The following is a 25,627-nucleotide window of genomic DNA, read 5'->3' on the forward strand; positions in this document are numbered from 1 at the left end:
TTTCATAATGATATTTTGTAAATTTTATTTAGGAAAATGACATAGTAAACGTGATGAACTCATCCTCCGACTCGTCATCACAGTTGACAAAACTCAATAATGAGCTGGTCGGCGTTCATAAAGAGTTTGAAAACTTTAAAACCAACTCTGCAACTGCATTGCTTGAAGCCAAAAACAAAGAGCAAGAGTTGATCCTCAAATTATCCTCTGCGAAAGAAGAGAATGAAAAGCTAAAAAATGAATACAACAATTATTTGAGTTCGTCAAAAGAAAGTAGTCTACAAATGGAACATACTTACGTAGAAAAGATTCACCATTTAGAAAATGAGATAAAGGTTTGTTTAACGACGAGTGAGAATGACAAAAAACAAAACACAGAGTTGAAAGAGAGACTGTCCAAATTGGAACAGACATACAAAGAAAAAATTAACTGTTTAGAAAACGAGATAAAGGTTTGCTCAATGACGAGTGAGAATGACAAAAAACAAAATGAGGAATTGAAAGAAAAAATACTCAAATTGGAACAAACTTGCTCGGAAGTGGATAATAAGTATGCAGAATGTGAACAGTCAAGGCAAGTATTGTTAAAAGAAATTGAGGAAACGAATAAAAAATTAACAGGCGATGAAAAGGAGAATTTAGATATGAAACAAAAATTAGATGACTTTGTCAAACAAGTCTCATCTCTAGAAAATGTCATCAAGAATTTAAATGAAGAAAAGGGGATTTTAGACGGAAGACTTGTCGAAAGTGAACATAAATATGAAGAATTAGCCAAGAGTTTGAATAAAATAAATGCTGAAAATGAACTGCTTTTAAATCAGACACAAAATTTAAAATCATCAACTGAGTCAGAACTTCTTAATTGGCAAAATCAAATTAAAGAGAAAGACAGGCTTTTGACAGAAAACGATTCAAAAATCAAGTGTCTAGAAAATGAAATTGAAAACTTCACTTCTATCATTAATCAAAAAACAGGTGAAGTCAAGTCAAAATTGGAAGAAATCGAGTTGCTAAAAAATAAAGTATCAAGTAAGTATTTAAATAACTTGTTAATCACACTTAATATTAATTTTTTTTGTAGGTGTAGAAAGTGAAAACAGTCGGATCAAAAAAGAAAATGAAAGTTTAGCGAAATCCAGAGAGGAATTGTTAAAAGACTTGAAAGAAAGAAATACAAAATTGTGCGATGATGAGAAGCGGGATTCTGAGAAAACACACAAAATTGAAGAATTGTCTAAACAGGTGTTGTCTCTCGAAAGCCTTGTAAAAAATTTAAACGAAGAAAAAGGAATTTTAGATGGAAAAATTGTGGAAAGCAAGCAAAAATATGATGAATTATCAAAGACGTTGAGCAAGATCAATGCAGAAAATGAACTCCTTTTGAACAAGTCTCAAGACTTGAAAACATCGACTGAATCCGAGCTTATTAATTGTCAAAATCTGATTAAAGAGAAGGACAAGGTTCTGGCAGAGAATTGTACAAAGATTAAAAATTTAGAAAATGAGATTGCCAACTTCACGTCAGATCTTAATAAAAAAACAGACGAAGTAAAGTCAAAATTGGAGGAAATCGAGTCCCTCCAAAGTCTATTATCAAGTAAGTAATAAAACAAAAGTCCAAATAACTTAAATATTCATTGAAATATTGCTGTTTTAAGGTGTACAGTGTGACAACAATCGTATGAATGAAGAAAACCAAAATTTAACAATAACCAAAGAGGAGCTTATGCAAAACATCGCCACGTTGGAAACTATGCTTTCAGCGAATCAAGGCCAGACCACAGATCTGACATCACATTTACAAAAATTTGTAAGTTTAATTTACTATTTGATTAATTAATTTATTGTAATATTAATCATTTTTGTTTGTAAAAAGTGCATCTCAGTACCACTACACTTGTTACATCAGTATCAGAAAAACCTAGCTTTCTAATTGTGTCAATAGTTGGGTAGTTGGCAGGTCACCCTACTTTCGAACCTATTTCTTAACTAAAAAGAATGAATGAGTATTGTTTTTTGTTCGAGTGATAGTTTATTTCTTTAATTTTTCTTTTAAAGACAGCTTTGTTAACTTAGTTTAGTTACTAAGTTAAATGTTAATATCTTGCCATAAAAAAACCTATTTTTTGATAAGGAATCTGGACTTTGAACATTGTGTTTATAAACAAAGCTTAAACTTGTACACAAGTAATTTACATTCTCAGGAGGAAAAAGGAATTTTTAGGGAGGAGTTAATTTGTAATGTTGTTTTAAATTTAAATAAATTATCATTCTACTGCAATGATGATTTTAAGATTAAGTAAGAATTTTCCATGTTATAACATTTGGTGGTTAAGTCATGTAGTCTGTTAATCAAAATTTACATTTCTAATTTTTTTAAAAATTACATGCCTATAAATTGTCACTGAATTGTCTGTTATTGTAGAAGATGGAATCTCAGAGCTTAGAGAAGACAAATGCTTTGCTTAAAACTCAACTGGACGAAGCATTGAAAGAGATCAGACAGTTAAAGGAAAAACCGAAAAGCAACGACAACATGCAAAATATGACGGACGAATCAAATAATTGGCTGGAGGAAAAAGAATTGGCCAATAGCGAAATAAACTTTTTAAATTCTATCATCGTCGATTTAAGGAATAAAAACGAAGCCTTGATGCAAAGGTTGAACGAGATCGATTTAGGAGAATCTTACGAACTGTAAGTATATTTTACATAAACATTAAATAAATATACAAAATTATGTTTTTTCAGGCAAAATAAAAAAGTTAAAGCAGTCGCGCCGAGACTATTCTGTGATATTTGTGATGTTTTCGATGCTCACGAGACGGAGGACTGCCCAAGGCAAGCGACAGAGTCACCGCCACCTTTGCAGGACCATAAACCAGCACCGAGGAATGTCGTTCGACCTTATTGCGAACATTGTGAAGGTATTTCTTTAAATTATTTATCTGGTTTTTAATTTTGCTTAAAGTATATTTTTCTTTTAGTCTTTGGCCATGACACGGCAGATTGTGATTATGAAGAAACATTTTAATATGCATTGACTAATGCTTTTAAAGTTAGGTAGGTATGGCTTTCAAAACTTCAAAGTTGTTGAGGATTGTTTGACTTATTTTAAATTGTTAATTTATTGTGTTATATTTTGTTGGTTATTAACTATTTAAAACTTATTCCTTTTAATATCTTCACCTGATTACATTACAAACTACTGAAAACATTTTTAGACTGGAAAAAGCTCAACTTGCCCCTATAGTTATGAATTAGTGCCTTAATTCTACCAAAGATTCTGATAATTACATGATAGGATTTTTAGATTGAAATTTCATTCTTGTGATATCTAGTGAACTTGTGCCAATTACTCTGTAGTGAAATTTGTAAATAATGATGTCCTGATGTAAATAACTGTTAATATAAATTAACTTATTGCATTTGTATTTTTGTTTGTAAACCCATATTTTTCTCACTTTATAAAATAATAAATTTAGATGCACTATTCTCCAATTATGTTGAGGAATATTGAATATTCTGGTAGTGTGAACTAAGTCTGGTGTTGATTTAATTTATTAGTTCAATTAAATATTCTCTTCATCTAAGGTCTTGGTTGAGTTGAAAAAGTTAGTGTTACGAGCGGCATTTGAACCCAAGACCTTTGGCTTCATGGATTCAAATCCCACTTGTGACACTGACTTTTTCATCTCAATCAAGAGTTTAGATAAAAAGATTTAATTGAACTAAAAAATAGTCAATAGTGGTCACTAAACATATATGGAATAATTTATTAGTGTGAAGGAAACAGCTTATCACCAGTTACCACGAAGTGCAGAATACTCAGTTTAAACAACAAACATCTGAACAGGTTTTTTAAATTTATTGTAGATTATCTGGAAGAAGGATCACCATTGAATTTAAATGCTTCATTGAGTGTTGTACCTAACACGAATAATGCAAAAAAGTAACATAAATCAGTTTTTTATCAGAGAAAGATAGATTTCTAGAAATCACTTTATAGAATAATGCTAATATGATACTTATAATCAGCAAAAAGCTTTTTGGGTTAAAGGGAAGGAATTTGGGAAGATCGTTGAGGTAAAGCGATAAAGAAGGCTTGATGTACTCCAACTCACACTTGGATCTGGAAAAAGCATTATAATTGGAAGAAAATCTGCTTGTAAAGGATAATTAATTTATTTTGTAAAAAGGAAGTAAATATTACAATATGAAATTTTACTGTTAACCTTTATTTGAATTAAAAGTCATCAACTGAAGGGTAACTTTTACATTAAAAACATCTGAAAGGCATATAATACAAAATTTACACGTTAAATAAATGTAAATTGAAAAGTTCTTTTCCAACTTGTTTCAATCCAATCTTTCCTTCCTGTCCTTGATCGCCTCCTGAAAATTGTATGTATGTAAAAAAATTCGTTCAGAAAATTATATGCAAAGCGGAGCTTACTTTGAATCTTTCTTCAAAGAGGGACAATTCTGCGATCAAGTCGGCAATTGCATTTTTCAAGGCGTTCTGTGGCGTTTCATCGTTTGTCGTCTGAATCCTGATCACAAATTTCGGATCCAACGGGTGCGGCACTTTATAACCGGCAAACAACACCTTAGGGTCTTTCAAAAGTTGGCTAAAAAATAAAAGATTAATATTGATATATAGCAAATGCAAAATAAATAAAAACAAATTTTTTAATCAAATATGTGTAAATACTTTACTTCCTAATCATGTTTCCCAATGTGTGATCCTCTTTGTTAATTGTGAACAAAGCAGCATTCGGTACCTTTGTATCTGTGACTCGCACAATCCTATTAAAATATAAATCAAATATAAATGCATGAGAAATTTTAATAATACTGAGCTAAAACCATTGCTTTTTAATTATTTTTATAGCTTTTTATCTATTAATTTAGAAAGTATGTTGCTAATAGAAGCATGGGTAGGAGCACTTTTTTCCCCATTCTGTCATGTTAACATAAGTAAAGTAAATCCTGCCAAAAAAGAGGGCTTAATTGCATACAGGGGTCAAACCACTTTGCAATACATTTTTCTTGCTATAATCAATTAAAAGACCATGGGCTCTGCCAGGATTCAGACCCAGAACTGCTAGCCTAGCAAATGCAAGACACCCTAACCACTTGGCCACTACAGTTCCCTAAATTTAGCACAAAACAATTAGCTTAAAAATATCAACAGGGAAGAAAGTCGAAAATACTTGCTTTACAAGGGAACACTTCCAAAATCACATATTTACACACCTCAAGTTGTCATTTTTATAGTAGTGGTTATTACCACCTTATTTTGAGTGTGACAACAAATTGTACCAAAATTGAAATTTTTTTAGCTAAACTGAGACACCCAATTACAGTGCTTTCTCAGAAATCCCAACTAATCCCTGCAGGGGGTTGGGATTCAGATTAATGAAAAATTCAGACTTTAGTACAAAATAAAGTATCTTAACATACACAAAACCTAATATAATACACACTACTGAATAATGAAAATCAGTTTTTAAACATTTATTTAACAATTAATTAAGGTTTTTAGTTGAGATAAAAAAGTCAATGGCACGAGTGGGATTCGAACCCACGATCTTCGGCTAGATACGCCGCTGCTCTACCACTTGAGCTATCGTGACCTCGATCCACTCGGACACCAACTTCCTATCTCAACCCCACCTTTTGAGTTTTCCCTTCCTTTTTGCTATTTATTTAACATTTTATTCATTTTTTGTGTGTAGTATTTAGTGACCGTTATCTAGTAGTATCTAGAGATTGTGAGATGTCGGTTTAGAAAAACATTTTCTTTATCATGCCAACGTTTCAATCTTTATTGAGATCATCTTCAGGGCCTGGGATTTATAAATATTGTTTAAATTATACAACTACATATAAGATATGTCTATGAATTTATTCAATGATGTACATAATATAGAAATTTTAGGTTTAATCAAAGTATTTTTACTTACTCAATGTGTGCGTTTTCTGTGTAGATGTGTCACTGTTGTGTGTAGGGTTGAGAGTGTTATGATCTCTAAAAAATCATTTTATTCATTGTTTATTCCTTTTTTTCTCACATTTTAAGCAGTAGGAATTTTTTTGCTGTTGTAAAGGATTGGTTCTACTCACAAACTTTAATTTATTACCACACCACAATTATTTCATAGAAACATGACCTCAAACTGTTCTAAAATTTCATTTATTAGAGTGGAGGCGAGGGAGGTAACAAAATAAATTGTTGAAAAATAGTATAATCTGATCTAACATTTAAATTTTTAAATCCATTATATTTCGTGGCCTGATTGACCAAATGAAGAAAGGAAAAATCCATGAGACCTAACTTTACACAGTTAAATAAAACCTTCAATCAATCAATAAAGCACTTATTTACTTACTCTCTCTTTTTCTTTAAAAAATAATCAATTTTGATACAAAATAAATTGAAACACAAACTACACTGAATATGGCACTTAAATGCTGCAGAACAAATAAGTCGAATTAATAAATGGGATATTGTAATGTTTTGTCATAGGAAAAAAAAAAAAAAACTTACAGACAGTATGTACTGTCATTGAGAGAAATACTGGTAGTTTGGTAGTATGTAACCCATATAGTTATTCCAATAAAACGAGTGGAATGTTTTTGCCTTAACATTTTAAATTGCTAGGACGAATCTCGTTATTTTTTAGTTGTAGATAAATACATATTATCTTACAAACCAAAAATTTGTGAATTGCAAAATATTTAGTAAAAAATGAGTAGAACTTTTGTCCTTCTATTCTATCTAAAATAACTTGTAAAGACAAAAACAGTCTGCACAAATTGTATGTAAAATGATAACTCATGTTAAGTGGATGAAAGATACATGAGATCTAACTTTACACTGTCAAATAAAACGTTTAATCAATCAAGCACTCATTCACTAACCCTCCTCATGTTATACAATCAAATTATTTGCGGTAAGAAAACTATATATGAGAGATCTAATATAAGGGTTGTCTATGTTACTTAGAATAATGCTGCTTTCAATGGGTAACAATAGGTCATTTTGCATAATTGTGGAATACAGCTCCTATCTTTTGTGTGTAACAAAGCGGCAGGATAATATTACGTGGTCCTGATCCGCTATGGTGTCCCTATTGCAATCACAGGCTGGGATATCTTTTATGCCAATCTTATAGAGGTGATGGGACAAACTGTTGTGGTTCAGGCGAAGTCTGCAGATGGAGGTAAAAAGTTTACTTGATCTATTGACCTCGCTGAACCATGGTTTAAATGGAATGGATGGTTGAATGCTTGCATATGCTTTCCCCAACTGCCTTGGTTGTGTTATATTCTTTTTGCCATTTCTCTCTGGCATACTTGGTAAGGAGTGCGATTATCGATGACTGTGACTTCTGGCGGCCTATTTTGCGAGAATGTCCACTGTATTATTGTACTTATTGTTTAGAAGGGCTTTTACCCATAACAAGACGTCCATACGTTGTTTATTTCCATTAAATTCTGCCTAATTGTTGTGATAAGTGGATCCTATGGGGACTAAGAATAATTTAAAGAACAATCATTCATTTGTACATTTATTACGTTAAACGTTGTAAAAAGCTGAAAACTTACTTTTGTTCACCATCGTAAAGGAGAAATGAATCGAAGGTCGGAGGCGCGTTCATTTTTTAATAAATTTTATTTGCAACTTGCAAACTTTGTTGTTGATACTTGGTACTGGCATTCGGCATTCGGCAAGTTAACCTGTCTCAATAAAACCTTTTATTTTTTCCCTGGCGCTTGTAAAAAAATATATATGAAAGGGTTCGTTTGGTTGAAATTTATTTTTTCTTCATGATAATAGATGTAGGGATTTTTCAATATTTGTCTATAAAGTTGTTTCAATCGATTTGCCCCGAATACGTGAAGGCGGAGGAAGAAGCGCGCCCGGTGGCGACCGTGGGACCCAGCCGGGGAAATTGTTTGTTGTCCACGGAAAGCCGTGAGAGGTGGAGTCAGGGCCCGTTCCCGTACCGTTTTCCTCAATTAATTTTATTTTTCTACTCAATCTCTCGTGTCGGCGTAAACTCCGATTCCGGGCATGGCTGGCGAAATCCCGGGCAACGGCGGCGCGAGCGGAGTCGAGGTCGTACGTGGACAGACGTTTGAAGTCGGCCCGCGCTACACCAACTTGGCATACATCGGGGAAGGCGCTTACGGAATGGTCGTGTAAGTATTTCCGATTTTCCCAATTCCAGCCGCCGGCCGTCTGGAAAAATTCCAATTTTTGCGTTTTCTGTCTGAAACGCCCTGTAGCGCGAGCCCTCTTTTTCCACCCTGGGGCCCCCCTTCGACTCTTGTAAATAAATCCTCCCTGATTAGACACTACTCCAGGTTACTCCTCCCTTATCAATGAAATATTTACAAAAACATTTTTCACCCAGGACAAGCTTGAAAATAATCGTTTCCCGAGTTTGAACCGGATCCTTGAAGAAATTTCATGTAATTGCTGTGTTGTTGTTGTTCGCCTTCAACAAGTTGTGGTCGTCACGACGTCTCCTGATAAAAGGAAAAACATGTTAAATCGTTTTCACAACATTTACCTTATAAGTGCATATAGGTCATTCAATGTTATCGACATATTGGAAGGGCTTTGAATTTGTTTACTTTTCATGCATAAACTAATGTCAATCAGTTGAACATTTCTTTGATGACAAATTATGAAACCTGCTTATACAAAGTTCGCCCGTTGTGTCGTTATTAATTAAAAAAAATTAAACTTGGCCTTTTCACTTCATCTATGATTTATCAGATTTATTTAAAAGCATCAATAAGTTTAAAAAGTTTGGGAAGAACATATAGGTCATTGTTTGAATTCAGTCGACGTATTGGAAGGATTTTAAATTTGTTTACTTTCCAAACATAAAATAATGTCAATCAGTTAAACATTTCTTGGATGACAATTTATAAAACGTGCTTATACAATTTCGCACGTTCTATCATGTTATTGATTAAAAAAAATTAAACTTGGCCTTTTCACTTCATATACGATTTATCAGATTTATTTAAAAACTTCAATAAGTTTAAAAAGTTTAGGAACATATAGGTCATTGATTGAATTCAGTCGACATATTGGAAGGATTTGAAATTTGTATACTTTTCAAACATAAACTAATGCCAATCGGTTAAACATTTCTTGGATGACAAGTTATGAAACCTGCTTATACAAGTTCACACGTTCTGTCACGTTAGTAATTAAAAAAAAAAAATTAAACAGCCTTTTCACTTCATCTATGATTTATCAGATTTATTTAAAAGCATCAATAAGTTTAAAATGTGTAGAAGCATATAGGTCATTGTTTGAATTCAGTCGACATATTGGAAGGATTTGAAATTTGTATACTTTTCAAACATAAACTAATGCCAATCAGTTAAACATTTCTTGGATAACAAGTTATGAAACCTGCTTATACAATTTCGCACGTTCTATCATGTTATTAATTAAAAAACAAAATAAAAAACTTGGCCTTTTCACTTCATCTACGAAATATTAGATTTATTTAAAATTTATCTCAACTAAAAACCTTAATTAATTGTAATATATTAATTGGTCAAGCGGACCACGAAATTAGTGACTTTATTTAAAAGCATCAATAAGTTTAAAATGTGTAGAAGCATGTAGGTCATGGTTTGAATTCAGTCGACATATTGGAAGGATTTTAAATTTGTTTACTTTTCAAACATAAAGTAATGTCAATCAGTTAAACATTTCTTGGATGGCAAGTTATGAAACGTGCTTACGCAAGTTCACTCGTCCTGTCATTTTATTAATTTAAAAAATTAAACGTGGCTTTTCACTTCATTTGTTTAAAAGCTTCAATGAAGTTTAAAATATTTAGAAACATATAGGCCATTGTTTGAATGCGGTCGACATTATTGGAAGGATTTTAACTATTTTACTCGTCAATTGTCATCCATAAACCAATGACAACTGACCTTCAGGTAAAGGTTTCTCGTATCACAAGTTATGAAACCTGCTTAAACAAATTGACACGTCATTTTATTAATAAAAAAATTAAACATGCTTTTTCACTACTTCTATTATACATTTAGCCTTTTTTAATAGTGTTTCAATTAAGTTTAAATGTTTAGATGCATATAGGTCATTGTTTCAATAAAATCGACATATTGGAAGGGTTTACTACTTGTTTACTTGTCCGTCAGTTAAACTTTTCCTTGATTACAACTTATGAAAGTTTGGAACATTTAGATAAGATGTAAAATGGTTCATTGTTGTTGAAAACAGTTTTGACTTAATAGTTGATGTTTCTTGTCGACCAAGTTTTGACTTTCGTTTACTTGTAATCCATAAACTAATGACGACAAATGGATAGTTCATTTTTATAAAGGTCAGCTTTATTTAGAACTCAAAATTCACCCTCTGATAAAATTTCTCTCTAAATTGTACGTTCTTTCATTAAACATAAATAAACGGAAAAAATCAACAAGCTGCTTTTCACAAACCTTTTTTTTTACCTATGACCTATTTTGTTTTGTACATGATACATGTAAGGTCATGTTTGCATTACCTTTCCCATATTCAGTATTGTTGTTTTATTTCCTTGACCCCATAAAATGTTCAACTATTAAAAAATAATTAAATTTTAAAAATTATTTCCACAAGTAGAGGCCGTCGGTTGACACCTGAAAGTAAAAATTAGATAAATCGTTTTTCTATCATCACCTATCAGTCATCTATGATGACCAACCATTCAACAAATTTTCACGAACAAAAATTTAAATTTTAGCAACATTCAAAAATGATTAAAATGCTTGTACGCATATAAGTCATTGTTATAATTTCGGAGGGTTTTTCACTTCGTTCACTTTTTATTTAACGTACAAATAAATGTACATCGATTTCGACCAATTTGTGACGGTGAAAACACCAACTTTTATTAGTAAAGTAAAAACGTGACTTTCCATGAACGAAGAAACGAAAGAAAAAAAGGTCATCGCTGGTCCTGGCCGATGTCACATTTAATATTACCTCTGTAAACAGATAAAAACGTTAGGTCAATGTGACAAATCAGTTGTAGAAAGTAAAACGCCAGAAATAAATTTCAAACTGTGGATCAATCAGTGGATATTTGTAAATATTTAATTGTTAAATCTCGATTACCGATCACAGATAAACCTCTGCTGATAATGTTATTAGTTATTCAAAGATGTTTATTTTTGTAAAAATGCTATATATTATAAAGCAATGTTTTTCTTGACTATTGTTTTTTAAAAATATTTTTTATTGAAAAATATTAGTTTATTTCTAGTTAATTTTATTTGGTTATACTTGATTTTTTTGAACAATTAAAATGTTTTGGAATTTTAGATATTTTTTATTTATTATTATACTTGTTTTAAAAGTCAAAAGATGATTAATTGAATATTACAACAAATGTTTGTTTTTACGAAAAAAACATTAAAAACATTATCGTGATAATTTATATTTGGAGTTGATTATATCAGCCGACAGGAAGAAGGCAATAAAATGTAAAGTAATAAATTCGAACGTAGAATTAAGATTATCTCATTTGAAATTCTCTTTGGGTCGTAAGCAATATTTGAACTTTTTTTTCTGCAACGCTGATAGCGTTTGTTTTAAAATCCCCGAATTATTTTCCCGCGAATAAAGTTTCGTTTCGGTTTTTGTATAAATGTGCAAATTTTTATGATCTGAAAATTTCAGAATGTGATTTTTGCATTAATTAAACATGTCCACAGCGCTCTCAACCTAATCTGAACTTCGGCTCTCCGAACATTCCAATAATCCGAACTAGAACAAAAATGTGTGGTGATTAGTGACCGTTAATCGATAATTATTCAGAAATCGTGAGATGACACCAGACCGCTTCTCACGATTTCTGAATAGAACAAAAAGTTAAAGGGGTGTGAATTTTAAATGAAACAAATGAAACATTATTTGGTGGGAAAAGAAGAGTGGAGGGAGAGGGAGTGTGTGTGTGTGTGTGTGTGTGTGTGTGTGAGAGAGAGAGAGAGAGAGAGAGAGCGAGCAAGAGAGAGAGCGAGAGTGAGAGAGAGAGCGAGAGAGAGAGAGCGAGAGAGAGAGAGAGAGCGAGAGAGAGAGAGAGCGAGAGAGAGAAAATAAGTGAATGAGAGAGAGGGTGTGAGAGATAAAGAAAAGATATGGAGGGAATGAGTGAGAGTGAACGTCGTTTTATTTAAATAATCTAGCAAATTTAGGTCGCCAAGGACTTCTCTTACAATTAACGAGAAGGAGAGAGATAGAGAAAATTAGTGAGTGAGCGAAAGAATGGGTGTGAGAGAAAAAGAAGAGAGAGAGAGAGAGAGAGAGAGTGAGAGAGAGAGAGAGAAAGAGAGAGAGAGAGAGAGAATGAATTTTGATTAAATTAAAAAAATCTCGCAAATTTAGGTTGCCAACGACGTCTTCATTAATTATTTCGTAAAGTGAACCCTCTATCTCCTTTCTCTACTAAAAATTAAAAAGTTAGTCTACATTTTTCTTGTACTAAGTGTTATACATTTATGTACCTACTGCTTAAAAATGAGGAAGAAGCAAGAAAATGCTATATAAATGTAAAAAAAACATTGATTTTTTAAAGAAAATACTAACACATGTATGTACTGTAATAGTTTTAAGGTTTTGTATATGCAATAATAATAATACCCTCTGGAGTGATTATTTCGGATTACTGACTGTATTTCGAGAAAAGTGTTGTTTTTGAAAAATACAAGAAATCGTCCTTTTCTTTTTAACTTATGAAATTATTTGAGAAGTAATTAATATTACATTCTAATAATGAATCTTTTATAATCTTCTCGTTTTAAAATTAACAACCTACACATTTTTAGGGGGACTTATAATGTAATCAAAACAACATTTGAACAAAAACTGACACAAACAAAAAAACAAGAAATATAAAATGTTTGAGAAAACCTTTCGGCTTTGGAGTTAGGTCAAGTTATAAGAAATAACAACTAAGAGAAAGAAAATAAAGTAAATTTAGTCCGTGACATCCAGTGAACTACGGAAATCTGAATGGATGGGGCAAATTGCATGGAAGTGTCTTCCCTTACTTTTAAATTGCAGACTGAGCATTGACACGTTTTCCCAAAGCTATAAGGGCTTAACTTATTGATGTCTTGCTTAATAAAGTAAAATGTATTTTCCCTTTTCATTGATTTATTTTTAAATTGTTCAGGCTTTGATGAGAATTGGAAAGGAGGCAAATTAATTGACGACTTTCATCAGCTCTTATTATTATTATTTATTTTTAATTTTTATTCCTGTTAATTAAATACGTGCTACAGTAAATGAATTGAAGAATAAATCCGTCGTTGGCACTTAGAAAGATGGGCCGGAACCCAACCTCATCCTTAAAGACGGTATTTTGTTTCCCTTCATGAATTATTCCGCCTGGAGATCAGGCTCTGTCTTCAAATTTGTCATAAGATGTGCTTTCCCATTTGGAAGTTTATCTCTGCTTCGTTAAAGAGGACGATATTTGTCAGGGCGAACGATTGGAGGTCAATGGGTCACGCATTTCGGCCCATTTGTCACGATTGGAGTCTCGATTGGTCTACTTGTATTATTGTGGACATAACTATTAATTTTCAGTCTTATGTAATGTTCAAAATGTTTCCTTTATTTCCCTATCTTTTTTTTTCTTTCAGTTTGTCTCTTTCTATTATTTACTATCTTTCTTTCTTTCGGTCGTCTTCATGCTTCTTATTCATATTTATTCTTTCCCGTTATGTGGGAAACATCAAGAAATCTTTCTTTTCATTTCGGTCACATACTAGACCAAATGTAGTGGCCCATGTACCAACCTCGTATGACCTCTAAATCGGCGTAGAGCCCTCAGGTCTTTCTCGGGCTATATGGTCTTTATTATTTTTTCAGCCGACGAACATTTACAAAGAAAAAACAATATATTACGCACAATCTGATAGCGCCTGTTTTTCTCAGATAGATGGACCAGAAGACCAAGTTGAAGAATCGAAAGACTTGGGTACCTACTCGCTTCTTATAAGGAGCAAATGGGACGCAAGTGACCTTTCTTTGGCGGTTGTTCAAATTGTCAAATTAACATGGCATATTCCAAGTCGGTAGAGACGTACTTTTCTTCCATTTAGAGTTTCTGAGGGTCATTTATGGATACCTAAAAGCTTGCCAGACGAAACGAAACTTTCGGTTAATTTATTAATGCATATTAATGTAAAATGCATATATAGATTTATATTAAAAGTTGAATTCAAGATTTGAGAGCAGAACTTATTTTTTCTAGTAGGCCTGCTAGTTCAGTCACGCCAAGCTTGTTTATGTAATTTTTATGAAAGAATAAGAAGATGCTTTAACAAATGCCCAATATGGCAATGCTTTGAAGTTAAATTGTTATAACAAATATTCTTGTACCGCTGTAAATGTAATAAATAATAATACTGTGGTTCACATGAAATTAATGCGCATAACATTACCCTTGGTCCAGTAACGATGATGTTTACGTTAAAATACGTTTTTGATTACATTTATGCTTTTAAATCTGCATTGAGTTGGTTTTGCCTCAACATGAATGCAAGTGTTATGCGTCTGTTCCTTTTATATTTGCAATTTTAATTTTGAGATTAATGTTATTTCTTTGCATGTATAGTTTCAATTTTAATTTTTATATTTTTTTAAAGTCGAGTCTTTTTTGGAGAATTTTATTATCGAAAAATTCAATTAGAAAAAGAAGTGCAGTGCTCTTTCACTCTCTCTTTCTCTCTTTCTTTCTTTCCCTTTCTCTTTCTCCCTCTCCTTCTCTTTCTCTCTCACTCTCTCTTTCTCTCTCACTCTCTCTTTCTTTCTCTCTTTCTCTCTCTCTCTCTCTCTCTCTCTCTCTCTCTCTCTCTCTCTCTCGTTCTCTTTCTCGTTCTCGTTAATTGTTAGAGAGGTCGTTGCTGACCTAAATTCACGAGATTTTTTAATCAAAACAATATTCATTCTCCCTCCCTCCCTTTCTCTCTCTCTCTCTTTCTTTCTTTCCCTTTCTCCCTCTCCTTCTCTCTTTCTCTCTCTCTCTCTCTCTCTCTCTCTCTCTCTCTCTCTCTTTTTCTCTCTCTCTGTCTCGTTCTCTTTCTCGTTCTCGTTAATTGTTAGAGAGGTCGTTGCTGACCTAAATTCACGAGATTTTGTAATCAAAACAATATTCATTCTCCCTCCCTCTCTTTCTCTCTCTCTCTCTCTCTCACACAGACACTCTCTCTCCCTCTCACTAACTCACCCAGACACTCTCTCTCACTCTCCCTCTCACTAACTCACCCAGTCACTCTCTCTCTCACACTCTCTCTCACTCTCTCTCTCTCTCTCTCTCTCTCTCTCTCGTTCTCGATAATTGTTAGAGAGGTCGTTGCTTACCTAAATTCACGAGATTTTTTAATCAAAACAATATTCATTCTCACTCTCCGTCTCTCTCTCTCTCTCTCTTTCACTCTCTCCCTCTTGCTAACTCACCCACTCTTTCGCTCTCACTTTCTCTTTCTCTCTCTTTTATTGACTCACCCACTCACTCTCACTTTATATTTTCTTGTTTTCTCCCTCATTCTCCTCCAAATAATGCTTCGTTTATTTCCTTTAAAATTCTCACTTATTGATTTTATTTTTCCCAAGTTCGGATTTATGAAATGGTCGTAGTACCAAAGTTCGAATTAAGGAGAAATCACTGTATGCGTACATATTTTAAAGAGCATTTAATAAGCAATGGTTTGCTGTCACAATTTTATAATTTTAATTATTCACTTGTAAGTATTGGCAGGCGTACATAAGTCATGGCCGGAGTATTGATTCCACAACCGCTGTTTTCTAAGAATCGAAATAAATCCACTGTAGTTGAATATGCGAATTAAAATACAGGATTGTTGCATTTTTTTCTGACTTTTGGAACGAATAGTCCTAGGTTCGTATACGCGTTTTACTAGACGGTTGTACGCTCCGAATTGTCAACTAATTAATTGAATTTTCCTTTGTTAAAAATTCGTCAGGTGTTGTAAGGAGGTGAAAATTACATTTTTACAATGTGAAGTCACCTTTGATAAGATTTCAATGCCACAGATAACGTCACGACGTGTGATTAATTTTAGTTATGATAATCTTAAAGTATTTTTTCCTGTTTTTTCTAGTATCAAAACGCAAAATACCTTTAATCTGAATTAATTCATATTATTTTGAAATAGAACGATGCATAGAACTTAAATTTCAATTCAACGGGCATTTGCGGCTAAACCGTTTGTGTAAATTACGTTAGAAATCGTTGGACCTAACTCGATGCAAATTCCTTCTAAGGTGTGGGCGAAATACATAATTTCTATGGGTTGAGTGCTTAGCTAAATTGAAATTAATTAATATTCTAAAGCGTGATTGTGGAGGAAATTATTAATTTTCCACATCTCCTTTATCGGCTAACAACTGCGTCAGAGATACGCTTGTTGGAGATTGTAAGAGCACTCCAGACGGCTTACAATCTCCGGGGACGGGGACAAAAAAAATGATTTAGGCACAGTCGGAATAAACAGATTCCTCCTTATATATGGGAAACTGAAATTTATTACTTTACTTATCGTAAGATAGAGTAAAAAAGAAAAAGAAAGTGTTAGAAAGAAAGACAGACAGAATATGGGAAAGAAAGGAGAGATCAGAGAGGAGGGAGGAGAGAGGTGCGAGGGAGAGATGGAAATAGAAATAAATAAATGCAGAGACAAAGATGAAGAAAATATCAATTATTTTAAACCATAAACTTAATGTTTTTGTAGCTCCGATTAGGTCCAATTTTGTGGAATATCACCGTGTACAATACGTTGGTAAAAATATAACTTAAACACATTCTTTTGTTTTTACAATTACCATATTTTTTTTAATTTGGTCAAAGATTGATGTATGATATATAGCGATGCATGATAATTTCGTTGTTACAAACTTTTTAAAGAGTTTTGTATAAAAAAGTAACAAAAATTCTGGTTTTACTTCTTCCTCAGGCCTTTTCCGTTTCTTTTCCGATTGCTACAAATTATCGCAGAACGGTCTGCGAGAGAAAATATACGTTTTTCAGTCTGTATGCCTTGTATTTAAGTGCTGTTACTTTGCGCCCGTGTGGGTGGTTTGTGTCAGCACTTACGTTGCCGGTTGTTGGTTTTCTGTATTTATCAAACTGGTGGTAGTTGTCAGTTCTAAGAAAGTATATATTGTGGATGTGTGTTTTTGTTATTTAGTTTGTGCAAGTTGAGTCCAATTTTTCAAAATGACACACAAACTCTGCTCTAAAGATGGCGACAAGCTGAAATATATGTGAAAATCCAAAATACCGAGGATAGACAGACCGAAAGGTTCGTAAATAACCGAACTACAGGTCCATCACTTTATTTGTACAATGCAGCTGACCTTCAGTGGAGTTAAAATGTCAACCATGTAAAAAGTTTATCTTTAACTTAGAGTGATGATCGCCGTTTAAACGCCTTAAAGTGGCGGCCTCCAAAGCCTCCTCTTTCTGTAGTTGGATTGGATTTTGTTGTCAATGTTTCGTAGTTAGGTTAAGGAAGTTACTATTGTTGTGTGCTGTTTTTGAAATGTAGTTTGGTCTATTGTCAATAATGTCACAAAATGACACACTGAGGAAGCTTAAACACGTCTGCCAGACCAAAACAGCTAGTATAGGCGCACCAAAATAATCACAAACAACTAAGCACTTCATCGCCTAACCACCTATTTTTCTGTCCTATTTCCCCTCAAAATCAAATGTCCTAAAAAAAAAAAAAAAAAAAAAAAAAAAAAAAAAAAAAAAAAAAAAAAAAAAAAAAAAAAAAAAAAAAGGCACGTTAAAAAAAAGTTAATTATTAGTCTGGTGACGTATCTAACATTCGTGCTGTGTACGTTAATTTTTTAGTGCAAATTATACGGCATATTTGAGGTTTTAATAGTGCATACTATACGGCATATTTGAGATTTTTATTAGTGCATATTATAGGGCATATTTGAGGTTTTATTACTGCATATTATATGACATATTTGAGGTTTTATTAATGCAAATTATACGGCATATTTGAGGTTCTACTACTACATATTATATGACATATTTGAGATTTTTATTAGTGCATATTATATGGTACATTTGAAGTTTTATTAGTACATATTATATGGTATATTTGAGGTTTTATAAGTACATATTATATGACAGATTTTAGGTTCTATTACTACATATTATATGGAATATCTAAGGTTTTGTTAGTGCAAATTATATTGCATATTTGAGGTTCTATTACTACATATTATATGGTATATTTGAGGTTTTATTACTACATATTATATGGTATATTTGAGGTTTTATTACTACATATTACTTGGTATATTTGAGGTTTTATTAGTACATATTATATGCCAGATTTTAGGTTCTATTACTGCATATTATATGGAATATCTAAGGTTTTGTTAGTGCAAATTATATTGCATATTTGAGGTTTTATTAGTACATATTATATGGTATATTTGAGGTTTTATTAGTACACATTATGTGGTATTTTTGAGGTTTTATTAGTACACATTATGTGGTATTTTTTTTGTTTTTACTAGTGCATATTATATGGCATATTTAATGTTTTGTTAGTACAAATTATATTTCATATTTGAGGTTTTATTAATGCAAATTGTAAGGCATATTTGAGGTTTCATTAGTGAATGTGCATCATTACATGGCATATTTGTGAATTGCTATTGGTTGTAAACTCTGGTTCTAGTTATAATTTTCCAGTTTTCATCTGAAGATCTTGTGTTTGGCAAGAGATGGGTGACGTTCCCCAGTTCAAGAACAACATTGGAGCTCCATCACTGACTATGATTAATGCGTATATAATTAGCGATAAGTCAACAATATGTTGAACTTTACATTACACAACTTGACATAATTATCCTATTGTCCGACCGGCCGTGTGATTTAGCCAGTTTCATTTGAAATAAATTGAAAACTTTTTCACGCCTGATACACATAATACGGATAAACGGTTAACCGGAATTATTTTAATTAATTTGCCTTTACAGACCGTTGTAAGAGATTTCATTCTGGTAATGAGTTACGTTTATTTTCAATTTTACGAAATTCTGTTCTAGTTGAAAGCGTACTCTCCGAGTAAGCTTTAGAAACACTTGAGGCGTAAATTACCCACGGACAAATTTTCACAATACAGGACCCCACTTGGAACGTTTTTCAACAGGTGATTTGTTCGAATCGTTCCCATCCAATTCCTGTGTTGAAATTTTTTATAAGTTGTTATAAATGTGGAAACTGGATAATTTGTCCGGTTAATAAAATGTTTATATTCTGTATTTTGAAATATTTTGATTCGTCTGCGTGGTGAGGAAACAGATCATGATGCTCCATTTATTCCAACAAAATGAAGTACTTAGATTGAAAGCTATGTACAATGGAATTAAGACAGTGAAACGTTAGTTATTGTAGGATATTAGCAATAATAAGTAACAATAAAAATACTAAAGTAATTATTAGTCATTAATAAATATAGTGGAATAAAGAGTTACAGAATATTTAGTACTCTCGGGGAATGAATGTAACCAGACTTCTATGTTTGTGGTGATGTATGTTATAATTATTATTGTATGTTTTGTGTCTTTGTAGTTGGCAACTTGAGGTATAAACGAGAGGCTAGCATTTTAGCATACCATTGTAGTTTCCATTTAAAAGCTTAGAGTCAGTTAACCAGATCGAAGTACAAGTGGACTATTTATACATGAATTATAAAAATTTACAATTGCTCGATAGATGTGGGTTGTTAAGCTAGGTATGCTCAAGTTTTAACATGTCCTGTCGGAGTCCAACGTGGAAACCCTCCCAATAATTCAGAGAGCAGTATTTTATACTACCTGGGGCTTAGTAAAATTGGTTTTAGTCATATTTCTCCAAATGGGAGCATCATAAGTTATTTATCAATGTAGGTATGTATAGATGATGAGTTGTTTATTTTTACTGTCCATACTTGAACCCTTTTAAATACCCGGAAAAGACTCCGTAAGATCGTCCATGTTTTTGGGCATATTTTTATCAATAAGGTAACTAAAATTAAGTCTGGTATTCAGTCTGGTCAGTCAGTCTGCTATAAATTCCAAGGTATTTACCATTTAATACCATCAGCCCATGATATTAAATAATTGTTTAGAATTGTTTGTATAATAAATATAACAAAAGTTCGGAGTCGGTTTAAAAGGTTTTAGTCTGAATTCATTCACAACAGTGTCTGTTTTGTAATCATTTTACATTAGTTGTGTTGCGATTACTATTTTTATTACTTATATTTACTATTATTTAAAATTCGGACTTCTTGATTTTTTCCCGTTCGGGTTACTGGAATGTTCAGAGTACGGAAGTTCCGATTAGAGAGAGAGAGCAGTGCATAATTTTTGAACATATGACTGCATGAGCATAATAATATATGACAAATGAATAATTTATGAGTTTGCTGCCCTGAACTAACTGGTGATGAATTAGACAAACCGAATACCGTGAAAAAAAGTGCGATATCATTTTTGATCAACCTGTTGACCCAGTTCACCAGCTCGCATCCTCGCCAGAAAAAAAAAACGAACATTCTTTTTGCCCGGAATTATTTCCCAAACCATCTCCAGGACGATTCGTCTAAAAAATCGACGGTTCTCAACGTAAACGTTTACTTAACCTCGGGGCGGTTTCTTTATACCATTGTGTAGAAATTTATTCCAGTCGAATGAGGTTTTTTTTTAGGAATAAAAATTGGCCAAGGGGGAAAAAGTTTTTCGAGCGCGAAAGTTTCCTACGCGAGAATATTAGCCTGACAAATAGACCATAAAGCAGTTGCTGAACAGCAACTAGGTCGGATGCCTCCCTATAAGACCTAAGTTTATTGAAGTTATACAGAGCCAAATCGGGTCCTTGCCTTGCACTTGAAAATGGGTGCTTCTATGACAATTTCCTTTCCAAAACCGTGGTGAGAATAGCGATAAAAATAGTTTCGCCCCTCCACGCAACTTTCCACTTGAAATATTAAATATCCCCTCCGTCAAATGAGAACATTTAAAAAATCATTAATTTTCTTCTATCATTTACTTTTAAATATTAAATAAATGTTTGCTTTTAAGAAGAGTTTTGGCTTGGATTAATAAAACAAATGCTCAATTTATATTTGATTTATTGGGTTGTCCGGAAAATAATGCAGGATTTTAAGTTTTCATTAAAAAAAATCTATATAAAATATTCTGTTTACGTTTACAGGATTACTCATTTGTANTTATTTTGATTAAAGAACATTGCTTTAAAGTAACTAGTTTCTTTTTTTTTGTTTAATACCAAAATCCTGCATTATTTTCCGGACAACCCGATATTTACATTCAAAAGCTCAAATATATTAATTTTTTATTGCTTAATTGTCCCAAATTGTGAAATATGTAAGCTCCTAAGTTTTTTGTTATCACAACTGATTTTTTTGCTAAATTTTGAATGTAAAAATACGTTACTTTGTTTCATATAACAATGATACAACAAATGAACCTGAACAAATCATTCGTCCGCTAGAAGGCGGAAGATTATTATTTGAACAAATATGCTAAAATATTCTTACGAAATATTTCAAAATTGACTAATTTAAAGATGTCCTTACGAAAATATAATACGATAAACCATCTACACTTTGTAGAGAGAGATGGCGATATATAGATAGGTAGATAGAAAGAAGATAGATATGTAGATAGGTAGATACATAGGTAGATAGAAAGATAGATAGATTACATATATAGAAAGATAGATATTTAGGTAGATAGATAGATAGATACATAGAAAGATAGGTAGATAGGCAGATAGATGGGTAGATAGATAGATAGAAAGATAGATAGAAGAAAAGAGAGATAGAGAGAGAGAGAGAGAGAGAAGAGGAAAGAGAAAAGAAAAGAAGAGAAAGAGAGAGTCAGAGATAAACAGAAAATTAGGCAAACAAACCTGTAACAACTGTGTGTGCGAAAAGAGATAAAATAAAATTTCTGCATCTTAAAAAAATAATGTTTTTAAACAAATGTGTAATATTTAGTGACAGTTAAGTACTGATTATTTAAAGATCATGATACATGGGCTAGTGTGATTTAGGTTAGAAAAAACTTTCTTTATCGTATTTAAATTATACAAATACATATATGAGTATGCATTTTTATAATTATGTACACATTGTAGAAAGTTTAAACAAGTATTTGTACTCAGTCTGTTTTCTGTGTAATCGTGTCAGTGTTGAGAGTGTTAGTGAGATGTTTTTTGCTAATATCACTAATACATACTAATACTCTCAGCACGACATACAACATTGACACGACTACACAGAAAACACACACTTTGAGCGAGTGCAAATACTTTGATTAAACCTAAAACTTACTATAATGTGTATATAATTTTTAAATTCTTACTCATATGTTATACGTAAGTGTATAATTTACGCAATGTTTGTGAATCCCAGGCCCTGAATATAATTATTTTAACAAAGTTTTACCGGACTTCTATTGTCATTTAATTATGTCTAATCCTTTGTTTTCACCATTTCTACTTTTTTTTCTCCTGAATATTTCTGTTTTGACATTTCTTCCTCGATATCATATTTTTGGAAATCTTTTTTATCCAGGCACTGTGGCCGAGAATTCCATCTTTCTCCGTGCCAATCGCCTGGAGAGCTTTCCATCGGCAATCTTTGTTCATCAATCATCCTTCTCATTTCATCGTGATTCATGCATTGATACCTTCGGATAATAATGATTTAATCTGTTCCCGCTGCTAATCTTTTCAGCGATAATTTTTTAAAATTGTTTATTACATTCCATTAGCTCTTATAGTCATCGCTTCCTGACACTAACGTTATAGATTATTTTATATAATTCCATATCATAAATTAACGTGATAATTCAACGTCCATCACTGTGCATTTATAAGATTTTTTGTTGTCAGATATGTATTCACATTTTGTTTTTTATTTTATTGATAGATCATTTCCGTTCTTTTTTCGCCCAGTTATTTATAGCCGAATTTGTGAAACGAAAGAATGATGAATATGTTTTCTGGGGAAAACAAATGAAAACGTTCTTTCTAAACGTACATGTATTAAAAAAATCAGAACTAATTATAATTAACTTTATTTGAGGAAAACTAACATATATAAAATCAAAAGGTACAATCATTTATTTTAAATCTATTATTCGTGGTCTGATTGACCAAATAACTTCTTTCAATTAATTAATCTTTATGTAAGGTTTTGGTTGAAATGAAAAAGATGTGTCACGAGCGGGATTCGAACTCACGACCTAGTCACGATAGCTCAAGTGGTTAAAGCAGCGGCGTATTCAGCCGAAGGTCGTGGGTTCGAATCTATCTAACTTTTTAATTTCAACCAAAACCTTACATAAACATTTATTTTAAGTTAATCAAAGGTGGCGTTCCACAAGGAAGATTCCTAGGTCCAATCCTCTATACCTACACTGCTGATATAGCTGCACATCGAAACACACAACCTACAACCTATGCGACCTCAATCTTATCTACATACTCCAATCCTATCCTAGCCACAGAAGCAATTCAACATGAACTTCATTAACGACTGGTGCCCTCGGTGGCGGATCAGGTTGAACGAGTAAAAAAGCAAAGTTATGTTTACACTCAAATGTCAAAGCAGTGCACATAAACAAGGTTTTTTTCCAACCTTGGGCTTTACTCAGACAGCAGACTTATATGGAAACCATAAAGATGATTAAAAAGACAAGAGCTTAACAAAAGATATGACTTCTCAGACTCCTATTGGGACTAAAATCAACACTAAACTAACCGCTTACAAAACACTGATCAGACCCATTTGGCCTTACGGAACTGAACAGTGGGGCTCGGCCAAATCCCTCAACATCCAACGAATTCAATCCAAAGTTCTCCGCCGTATCCTCAATGCTATCTTACGTCACCAGTCAAATGATCCATAAAGTCCTTAAAATCCCATCCGTGAAGGATGTTATCCGAACACGGTTACTCAATTTCCACTCTAAACTATCCCTCCACCCTAACCCACTAGCCCAAACTCTTTCCTCAACGTCTCACCCTTACAATCCTCCACGCCGTTTAAAACGACGATGACCTCGTGACCTCCTTTCCTGACCTTCCCAATTGAATAAAAGAGAGTTTCAGCACTGGCTGGTTTCTCTCCCACTGCCTCCTGATCTAACATATATGTCAGATTTGTATATAACTATACTATTTGCTCAATGTATATTTATTTTAAATTAAAAAATACTAAAAAAAGAGTTAACGAATTATCTAAAACCATAATTCCATAGGGAAATGGAATTTACCATGAAACCTTAAGTTAACGTTTTTGGAGCTTGAAATGTTAAAAGTTTAAATTCTCCCCAATCGTAAAGTATAAAAACTATATACCAATTTTAAATTCGTCTTCAAACGCCTGCTGTAGATTAAAATCTAATTGCCATTATTTTTTCTATTAGCTTCGTCTCGATTTCTCTCAGCTAATCATTTTTAGTCTCTTTGGATTTGTTCGAAAGTTTCGGCATAATCTCTTATCGATTCGGTTGGAGATGTTAAATATTAATCACAAACTGACTCCATCCTCACAATATCTCCTCCATCATGGACATTGTTTTGATTATTAAATCTGTAAATATTTCAACAAAATATGTAAAACGTGTAGTGGACAAGCTATTTGTGAAGTTTTCCTCGTTTCGATACGTTTTACAGGACAACAACAGCCAGAACAGACGATACAGTCATTTCACAATCAATAAACGGCATTCCCGTGGTGTAGTCTTCAATATATTCATTCCAGCATCTGTACACTAGTGCCGATTTGATCGACGCCAACGTTCATTCGATTCCATAAATGAATTAAACCTGGAAATTGAAAAGAATAGGACTTTTTCTTATAAATTTAATTTAAATCCCCTTTTTTAATATTCGTTTTATTCGCGGTATTGTATATTTTACCGATTTACTTACTGCATCGATGTCTGATATTTAATACGGACAATATCTTAAGATTATGTTACATCATTTTGATCGATTCTTGGTACCTGTTTGGGCGATTTCTGTGCACATCCGTTGCACAACGTTTGACAATTTGCATGATTTAATATGATTTTATTACATTAGTTCCGTTTACCTTGAAATTCCAACCGATATGTTTAAAAAAAATCTTGTTTTCCGAAATATTACGTAAGTTACATTAAATTTAACCCCATTATATTTACTGGTATATTGACCAAATTACTTATTTTTAGTTAAAGAGTAAAGATGGATTTTCTTCATAGTTCATTATTAGCAGTCTTTTAATTATTATGTCACTGATAAAATTAAATACATTATGTTTAGTGGTCTATCAACCAAATTACTTCTTTCAATTAATTAATCTTTTTATGTAAGGTTTTTGGTTGAAATGGAAAAGCTAGTGCCTCGAGCGGGATTCGAACCGATGACCTTCGGCTAAATACGCCGCTGCTCTACCACTTTGATCCACTCGGATCGCTTTTTCATTTCAACCAAAAACCTTACATAAAAAGATTAAT

The 25,627-nt window shown here is 32.7% G+C and overlaps 3 protein-coding genes across 9 annotated transcripts in view; 2 read left to right on the forward strand and 1 right to left on the reverse strand.

Annotated features, from left to right (window-relative positions):
- LOC106669650 (restin homolog) overlaps positions 1-3,435 on the forward strand; it is a 45,965-nt gene extending 42,530 nt beyond the window's left edge. For all 7 annotated transcript variants that reach the window (XM_014399261.2, XM_024224661.1, XM_014399264.2 and 4 more), the window contains 6 exons: positions 33-1,032; positions 1,085-1,600; positions 1,662-1,813; positions 2,429-2,700; positions 2,755-2,930; positions 2,991-3,435. In XM_014399261.2, the coding sequence (XP_014254747.1) occupies positions 33-1,032; positions 1,085-1,600; positions 1,662-1,813; positions 2,429-2,700; positions 2,755-2,930; positions 2,991-3,037 (2,163 nt within the window). In that variant the 3' untranslated portion in view covers positions 3,038-3,435. The remainder of the gene's footprint in view (positions 1-32; positions 1,033-1,084; positions 1,601-1,661; positions 1,814-2,428; positions 2,701-2,754; positions 2,931-2,990) is intronic.
- Positions 3,436-4,268: 833 nt separating this feature from the next.
- Positions 4,269-7,769, reverse strand: LOC106669707 (DNA-directed RNA polymerase II subunit RPB11). Its single transcript, XM_014399365.2, has 4 exons — positions 7,618-7,769; positions 4,723-4,812; positions 4,460-4,634; positions 4,269-4,398 (listed from the first exon to the last, which is right to left on the reverse strand). Exons 1-4 carry the CDS (start codon positions 7,668-7,670, stop codon positions 4,363-4,365), a joined length of 354 nt encoding a protein of 117 aa, XP_014254851.1. The 5' UTR covers positions 7,671-7,769; the 3' UTR covers positions 4,269-4,362.
- Positions 7,770-7,937: 168 nt separating this feature from the next.
- The window catches only part of LOC106669706 (mitogen-activated protein kinase 1), a 59,281-nt gene continuing 41,591 nt past the window's right edge, over positions 7,938-25,627 (forward strand). Inside the window, exon 1 of the mRNA XM_014399364.2 lies at positions 7,938-8,214. Within this exon, the coding sequence (XP_014254850.1) occupies positions 8,087-8,214 (128 nt within the window). The 5' untranslated portion in view covers positions 7,938-8,086. The remainder of the gene's footprint in view (positions 8,215-25,627) is intronic.

Source organism: Cimex lectularius, unplaced genomic scaffold (genome assembly GCF_000648675.2).
Source record: "Cimex lectularius strain Harlan isolate CLEC.00 unplaced genomic scaffold, Clec_2.1 scaffold8, whole genome shotgun sequence".
Taxonomy (NCBI): domain Eukaryota; kingdom Metazoa; phylum Arthropoda; class Insecta; order Hemiptera; family Cimicidae; genus Cimex; species Cimex lectularius.